Raw genomic sequence first — 8,887 nt, 5'->3', positions numbered from 1 at the left:
TGTATTTGTCAGTTTTTATCACTAGTCTGCTATTTGGAACTGGAACTCGTTGGGAAGACTTCACTCCTTCAGACATAATTTGAAACTGAATGCCACTGCAAGGATTTCCCCAATTTTGATACTTCAGTCCCTTCTTACATACTGTGTGTCCACTATGTCCTTGCAATTTTTCAAAAACACCATCAGCATGGTTAATATTTCTCTCCAAAGCTTCACTTTTGTTCTGCTGCTTTATGCAGATTTTCCTCCAGATATACATTCCTGTCCATCTGATTTTCTGAAACTGCTCTGGCTGTAGTCAAATTTGAATGAAGCCTCTGTATTTGCTTCTTAAAACTTTCGCAAAAACAAACTGTTTCTTATGTGTTTATTGCAATATTTAACCACTCTCTGCAGGACCTGTCTATTCATCCCATTGCTGCTTGTTACCTGGATTACGCTACTCTAGAATGGAATTGCCAGTGTTTGCTATGAGATCCCAGCTCTGTTTCTATTCTGTGGCTCACATACAAGCTGTATTATCTGGAAGAAGCTTGATGATCATGGTCTCTATGAACTCCGTTTCCCCAAAGACTATTCAAATTAAATACAAATAAGAGGGTTACATTTACTACACTGGACATTCTGGCTTGACAAATCAAAGCTAAATGATTTCATTCAGGCCTTAAAAGCATATAAAAATGCATTAACCAGATGATTTTATGCACAGTAATTTGCTGCAAACTATTTTATATAAAGTTCAAGTTTTAGTACTGATAATTAGCAAAGTAACATATTAGCTTCCTACGTATGTTTATTAGGCTATGATTATAACAACTTCAAAGACAGTACACTAAAAAGAAACATAGGGATGGATGAACTGTTAGAAGCATAGCTAAAAAAACATGTTATTAATCCCTACAACCTGATTAGTTATTTTGTTATATGTTAACTTTTTTGGAGTCTCTGTAAATTTGGAAGTAAGATTCAAAAAAGTTTAAAATAATCAAAAGTTGTAAAAATCAGTATGTCCTCTGTAATTGTCATTATTTTCACAAGATCAACATATCATCATCAAAAAATGTATCTGATCAACATCTCCTCTAAAGATCAATTGCAATAATTTGAATCACACACAAGAGATTTTCAGTGAGGTCTACAGAGGCTCACCAGCTCACTGAAGATATCTCCGTTGATGTATAAAAGAAGGCTGCAGCAATGGGTTGTAAACTGAGCAGGCATGTGGCTTGATTTTTTTGTTTTGCAGAATCTCACTGCTTAACTTAAAGTTCCATGTCTTAAAGAGAAGTGTGGTGTTAGACTGTGTCCAGGTGAGTCCAGAAATCCTGTGTTAGTGAACATCAGTTATTTCCTATGTTAGCTCACTTTAATGTTTCATTTATTTGTACAGTGAAACTATTATATTCACCTTTCACTTTTTTTAACTTCTTTTGTTTCAATCATTTGTGCTCTATTGATTTGGGAAAAGAAAATGTAGGTCAAACACAGAGGTGGGGTTTAGAAGCCTTGAACACCGCCCAATAGGCACACTTGAGTTTGGGAAAAACTACTAAAGTTCATCTGTGTTGTTAATTATTTATACTGCTTAACATTCACTATTCAGGATATAAGGAGACCAATGTGTACATATAATATGTCCCGGGTCAATACTAGGTTCTTCTGCCACTTCCCCTGACTACCAGACTTCTCCAGGGCAGGGTCCTGGATTGAGGAATATTGCCCACATCAGAAAAGTAAATCAACTCAGGAAAGCTAGCCCTACTTTTGCATTCAAATCTCACTGTGATCGCTGGCCCCGTATACTGTATGTTTGACATATTATAGCAAGCAATTGCTATCAAATTGATCAAGGATTATATGAATCCATTAGTGAATATATGTTGACATTTTTTTTCTACAATGTCAAAACTGATTTAAAAATCTGCCAATTGAACGCCAGTTCAAATTATGAAATGAATGTTTTTGCTATATTTTACAAGGATGGACAATGTAGCACCTTGTTTTCTAAAAAAGGGAAACACATTATAAATATACAGTATGTTTACTGTAATTCAGTTTTTAGTTAATTTTCATCTTCATTTACTTACTAAGAGTTAGTAAGTTTGCTTGCTCAATGTAATAGGGGTCAAAGTTTTGATTAAAGAGAAACAATGTTCTTTGCATTTCTAGCACAGGTAAGGCCTATAGTCACATACAAGTAGCTATTTACAGTCAATTTCTTAATGTCCACCTCGCATTATCGTTAGTATGTTACATTTTAACCTCTACTAGTCAGAGAGTTCATTGGAAGATAGTGTAAGAAATTTGTTCCAAATTCAAACCAAATTAAAATATCAACTCTAAGTAGAAAGGGAAAAGTTACTGATGAATGTAGTCATTTATTACAAAAAAAGGAAAGTGCTAATAACACATGCACCACCAACAGTGACAAGGAAAGGCCCAGACCACAGACAGTATTTTCAAGTAGTGGTCCTGATACTACTCATACCTGTAGTAAAATGCCCGGTGAAAAGCATGTATACCTGGTAATGCTGCAAACTCCCATGCGCCATCACAGCCTACAGTAGGGAGTTTATTTACTAAGCATCGGGTTAAAATATATCCAAAACTTCTGATTGTGTTTATTCGGTTCCTGATATTTAAAAGGGCAAAGCTTGTACGAGGTATGCTTTGATAATAGAAGCATTGACCTTTTTAATATCAGGTGTAACCCCTACCAGAAGTGCCAGGCTTTAAAACCCAACGCTTCTTAAAATAACCTCCCGAGTATGTCCAAAAGTGCTCTATGTGTGAATCTGATATTTTATATTCTGACTCTGTAATAGCAGACAACCTCCTTTCACAGTTTCGCAGCCATTTGGAAATAAAAGGATGAGTACTGTGTGGTGTAAAGTGAATTGGCACTATTCTGTGTCCACAGCCCTTCCCCCATTAAGCCATGCCCCTATAAAATTACAACGTCACTATTTTGAATATGGGGGTGCCAAAGGAGAACTTCACCCTCAGCACCACAAGTTCTATAACTGGATGTGCATTCAACACAGCTGCTTATTTAGTCACATGAAATGTCAATGTTTCACTTACCTAAGAGGTTCTCCTAACTTAAAAGGTTCTTACTGTATTTTGGTGATGAATGTTGTCTTCTGAATAGAGCTTTACTGGTTGACTCTTTAGTGTGATGACAAAACCAGCCTTCCCCGCCTTTGCTTGTTGTTCTCTGTTTTGTTATTTAAATCTCTCCTAAAGGAAGTGATATCTTTCTTTCTAATTTATCTCTCACACAGGGGTAAATTTACTAACATTCGTAATTTTCGGGAAAAGGTCAAAGTTCAATCACGAATGACATCGAAAGTGTAAAACTGCAACTTTTTGAATTGATTACGACTAATTTACTAAGCTGCCGTATTCGGGTTTTTTTTTGTTCCGATGTCGATGTCATTCGTTTTTATTTTTTTTATTTTTACGGCAGTGATTAGCAAAACACTGCCGACTTTTTTACAATTAATCTCGGCCGGATCTGTGTGATCCGTGCTGGGGTTCATTTTTTTTTTTTTTAAATTAAACACTGTAAAATCTAAAAAAAAAATTGCGTGGGGTCCCCCCTCCTAAGCATAACCAGCCTCGGGCTCTTTGAGCCGATCCTGGTTGCAAAAATATGGGGGAAAAAATGACAGGGGTTCCCCCATATTTAAGCAACTAGCATCGGGCTCTGCGCCTGGTCCTGGTCCCAAAAATACGGGGGACAAAAAGAGTAGGGGTCCCCCGTATTTTTAAAACCTGCACCGGGCTCCACTAGCTGGACAGATAATGCCACAGCCCGGGGTCACTTTTATATAGTGCCCTGCGGCCGTGGCATCAAAAATCCATCTAGTCACCCCTGGCCGGGGTACCCTGGGGGAGTGGGGACCCCTTCAATCAAGGGGTCCCCCCCCAGCCACCCAAGGGCCAGGGGTGAAGCCCGAGGCTGTCCCCCCCCATCCAATGGGCTGCGGATGGGGGGGCTGATAGCCTTTTGTGTAAATGAAAAGATATTGTTTTTAGTAGCAGTACTACAAGTCCCAGCAAGCCTCCCCCGCATGCTGGTACTCGGAGAACCACAAGTACCAGCATGCAGCGGAAAAACGGGCCCGCTGGTACCTGTAGTACTACTACTAAAAAAATACCCAAAAAAAGACAAGACACACACACCTTGAAAGTATAATTTTATTACATACATACACACAAACATACATACATACTTACCTTATGTTCACACGCAGGTCGGTCCTCTTGTCCAGTAGAATCCATGGTGTACCTGTTGAAAAAATTCTACTCACCACATCCAAGGTCCCAGGGTCCTCGGGGCATCCATGTTTAATCCACGTACTTGAAAAAAATAACAAAACGCATACACGAGCCACGAACTGAAAGGGGCCCCATGTTTTCACATGGGACTCCTTTCCCCGAATGCCAGAAACCCACTCTGACTTCTGTCTAAGTGGGTTTCTTCAGCCAATCAGGGAGCGCTACGTTGTAGCACTCTCCTGATCAGCTGTGTGCTCCTGTCCTCACTGACAGGCGGCACACGGCAGTGTTACAATGTAGCGCCTATGCGCTCCATTGTAACCAATGCTGGGAACTTTCTGCCCTGCGGTTGACCTAAAGTGACGTCACCGCTGAGCAGAAAGTTCCCAGCATTGGTTACAATGTAGCGCATAGGCGCTACATTGTAACACTGCCGCGTGCTGCCTGTCAGTGAGGACAGGAGCACACAGCTGATCAGGAGAGTGCTACAACGTGGCGCTCCCTGATTGGCTGAAGAAACCCACTTAGACAGAAGTCAAAGTGGGTTTCTGGCATTCGGGGAAAGGTGACCCATGTGCAAACATGGGTCCCCTTTCAGTTCGTGGCTCGGGTCAGCGTTTTGTTTTTTTATGCAAGTACGTGGATTACACTTGGATACGACGAGGACCCTGGGCCCCTGGATCTCGTGAGTATAATTTATTCAACAGGTACCCTTGGATTCTACTGGACAAGAGGACCGACCTGCGTGGGGCCATAGGTAAGTATGTATATATGTTTGTGTGTATGTATGTAATAAAATTGTACTTTCAAGGTGTGTGTGTCTTGTGTTTATTTGGGTATTTTTTTAGTAATAGTACTACAGGTACCAGCGGGCCCGTTTTTCCGCTGCATGCTGGTACTTGTGGTTCTCCAAGTACCAGCATGCGGGGGAGGCTTGCTGGGACTTGTAGTACTGCTACTAAAAACAATACCTTTTCATTTACACAAAAGGCTATCAGCCCCCCCATCCGCAGCCCATTGGATGGGGGGGACAGCCTCGGGGGCTTCACCCCTGGCCCTTGGGTGGCTGGGGGGGGACCCCTTGATTGAAGGGGTCCCCACTCCCCCAGGGTACCCCGGCCAGGGGTGACTAGTTGGATTTTTGATGCCACGGCCGCAGGGCACTATATAAAAGTGACCCCCGGCTGTGGCATTATCTGTCCAGCTAGTGGAGCCCGGTGCTGGTTTTAAAAATACGGGGGACCCCTACTCTTTTTGTCCCCCGTATTTTTGGAACCAGGACCAGGCGCAGAGCCCGATGCTGGTTGCTTAAATATGGGGGAACCCCTGTCATTTTTTTTCCCATATTTTTGCAACCAGGATCGGCTCAAAGAGCCCGAGGCTGGTTATGCTTAGGAGGGGGGACCCCACGCATTTTTTTTTGAGAAAATAAGCACTTTCCCACCCCTTCCCACTGATAGACATGCACGGATCTCATGGATCCCTGCATGCCTATGCAATCACGGCTCAAAAAAGCAGGTCTGCTTTTTTTTAGCACTTTTTTGCGATTTGTAATTTTTCACGGCAGTGTTTTCCTCTTTGGAGATTTGCACTTTTTAGTAAATGACCGAGTTCTACTAATTTGCTGGCGTATTTTGACCGATGGTGTAATCATTCGTATTTTTTTACAACTACTTGCAAAAAAATACGAATGCCCTCATCTCTGCCGTGATTTGAGTTTAGTAAATGACCGAGATGACACTTTGAAGAAAAAATGGCATCTCGGTCAAAATCGGGACCTTAGTAAATTTACCCCTGAGTCTGGTGGTGAGTTGGTCCTTCTACATCTTCTTAGACTGATTGATAAAGTTGGAGTTGGATCCGTAAAGCACTCTAAAAAGGACTTTAAAGGTAAAAACACAATGTCTGTGGGTGCATTATTATAAAGTCCTGAGTAACTTCTTTTTTTGCTGTTATACAAACCAGTGTTTTTATTTATGTTTGTTTGTGTTTTTTTTATACAATATGATACTATTACTTCTGACAGGATGTTTATGGAAATGCTTTTGTCTGATCAAATATTTTTTAACTAAACTACTTTGTACCAGCTGGAATATGGGACTGTATTGCCTGTAATATACTGGTATTACACAATCAAATTGTTGGTCTGAGGCAGTGACAATTGATGTAATGTAGGTTACACCACATTCATGGCCTCAATTTATGGACTCACTTAAACTCTACTAAAAATATTAGTAATGTGATGTGATGAATTATCTTTCAGGATTTAATTACATACAATGCAGAAGAACAATCTTACTTATATCCTTCTCCTGGGATTTCCAAATCTTCACAGCTTTAATATTCTATTGTTCTTGATCCTGCTCCTCCTTTACTGTGTCACCATATGTGGTAATGTTGTTATCATTGTGTTAGTTTCAGTGAGCAACAATCTTCACTCTCCAATGTATTTCTTCATCACACAGGTTTCTGTACTAGATATTCTACGGATCACGGACATTGTACCTAACTTGCTTCACATTGTCCTGCATGATGATGCCACCATGTCTCTTGCTGCCTGTTTATCCCAGATGATTGCATTTGCTAATATAGAGACATCAGAATGTCTCATCCTAGCGGTGATGTCTTATGACCGATATCTGGCTATCTGTAACCCTCTGCGATACAATGCTATCATTAACAAAGTGTTTTGCGTGACATCTCTCATTGCATCGTGGTCACTAAGTTTCTTCTCGATGTTGGATAGTGAAATAAATATATGCCAAATTGACTTCTGTAGGCCAAATGTTATTGACCATTTCTTCTGTGATTTATCTCCTGTTCTAGATCTTTCTTGTTCAGATACATCACTTATTCGAAATCAAGCAAGTTTACTTGTCTCTTATTTGTATATTATCACCACCATCCTAATCATCCGCTCCATCAGTGGGAGACATAAAGCCTTCTCCACCTGCAGCTCCCACCTGACTGTTGTGTGTATATTTTTTGGAAGTCTCCTTTCTATATATCTGGTTCCAGCCACAGGACAATTATCAGCAACCAAAAAGACACTATCACTGCTTTACACTGTGGTGACACCACTGATTAACTCATTCATATACAGCCTGAGGCATAAAGACTTCAAGGAAGCTTTTGAAAAATGTAAAAGAAAATTAATATAACTTAAATACAAATCAGACTTCATAATTGAACATCTGTGCTTGATTTTGTCTTGAGGAAGACTCCGGTTGCTAGGAGACAAAATGCGTTGACGCCCACTTCTTCCAATTGTGCTCTCCATTTGGTATTGACTGCCGCATCAACCACCTCACAGTTCCTGAGAGCTCCCACACACCGCTGTAAGTACCCACTGCTGTGGCATCAGCTGAACTGTGTATGACCCTTGTTGAGAGGTCTACACTATACAACTGAATTGCCGGCAGCTATACAGCACACCAGCGGGCAGGGTCTGCTCACATCGGTGCAAGAACTTCCCGCTGTGCACTGGCCAAGCTCCATCTGACCTCCACCGTGAGGCCCGGACCATACAGCATAACCTCTGATAGCTGCACAGCGTACCAGCAGGCAGCGCTCGTCCAAGAGCAGGGACGCATCAGGTCTCCTAGCGGGGCTGTCAGTTCTAGTGCTATCAAACAGCGACTACACTACAATATATATACCCCATGTACTATTGTTAACGGTACCCTGTATGGAATCAGGAACCAACACGTGGGTAATTATTCTCTGAGCACATGGTATTTTATTTCATAGCTATCACCGTGAACTGTTTGCGGGACAATCATTCCATAACACACTGGGACGCCAGTGTAAATATTTTTGTATCATCTGAGAAGAGAATTTGTTTTTCAATTTGATTTTAGTGCATGCTTTGCATATTTTATATATCTTTCTTATTTAAAGAATAATTAAACAGCTCTAATTACATGCTAACAAGTTTATATCTCTTGTTTAAGAGTTACTATTCTGACACTAATTGTGAATTTTTGTTTTATGTTGTTTGTGGTTTATAAACATTTTGGATAAAGTAATTTATTTTTATCAACATTGAGTCTAACTGAGTCAATTATTCTCCATGACAGACCACACATATTTAAGCTATAGAGTGTTTCACACCAAACAGTTTATCTTTGTGAGCCAGGTCCCATAAAATACTAAATAAGCAAAAAAATATATAAATACAGTATAACTGGAGAATAAAAAGACAGGTGCGCTAGTGACAGAATTGCCACCAGTGAGATATATTTAGACTCAAGGGCATCAGTCATGGCAGTGGCACATCCCACACTCCAAATACCAGAGTAAAAACTTTCAATGGAAATAAATAGGGCAACTAATTACACCAGTCTAATTGATAGAAAAGAAATAATTCCAAAACCTATGTATAAGTACACAAAATCAAAGACCTCCCATAGTAAAATTAAAAGGGTACAGTGATAAATAAACAAAATTTCCATCTAGATTCATGGGACATGTGCCTCTGACCCATTGGGTGCTAAATGTGTCAAGAAGGTACACAGTAGGGCTGCCAATGGACTATACTATGGCAATGATAAATATTGTTATGTTCAACAGTAATATTCAGGACATGGGGATGTAGTGTAAT

General features: G+C 40.4%; 1 protein-coding gene across 1 annotated transcript; it reads left to right on the top strand.

Annotated features, from left to right (window-relative positions):
• The first annotated feature begins 6,563 nt into the window (after window positions 1–6,563).
• On the top strand, window positions 6,564–7,445 carry LOC134934033 (olfactory receptor 11L1-like). The gene has a single exon (XM_063929552.1). The coding sequence runs from the start codon at window positions 6,564–6,566 to the stop codon at window positions 7,443–7,445; it is 882 nt and encodes a 293-aa protein (XP_063785622.1).
• The last annotated feature ends 1,442 nt before the right edge of the window (window positions 7,446–8,887 follow it).

The sequence above is a fragment of the Pseudophryne corroboree genome, chromosome 6 (assembly GCF_028390025.1).
Source record: "Pseudophryne corroboree isolate aPseCor3 chromosome 6, aPseCor3.hap2, whole genome shotgun sequence".
Lineage (NCBI taxonomy): Eukaryota > Metazoa > Chordata > Amphibia > Anura > Myobatrachidae > Pseudophryne > Pseudophryne corroboree.
This window is presented reverse-complemented; position numbering and strand designations above follow the sequence as displayed.

Bases quoted from the DNA above. Each gene is read 5' to 3' on its own strand.
- LOC134934033 (XM_063929552.1), top strand. From the start codon at position 6,564: ATGCAGAAGAACAATCTTACTTATATCCTTCTCCTGGGATTTCCAAAT.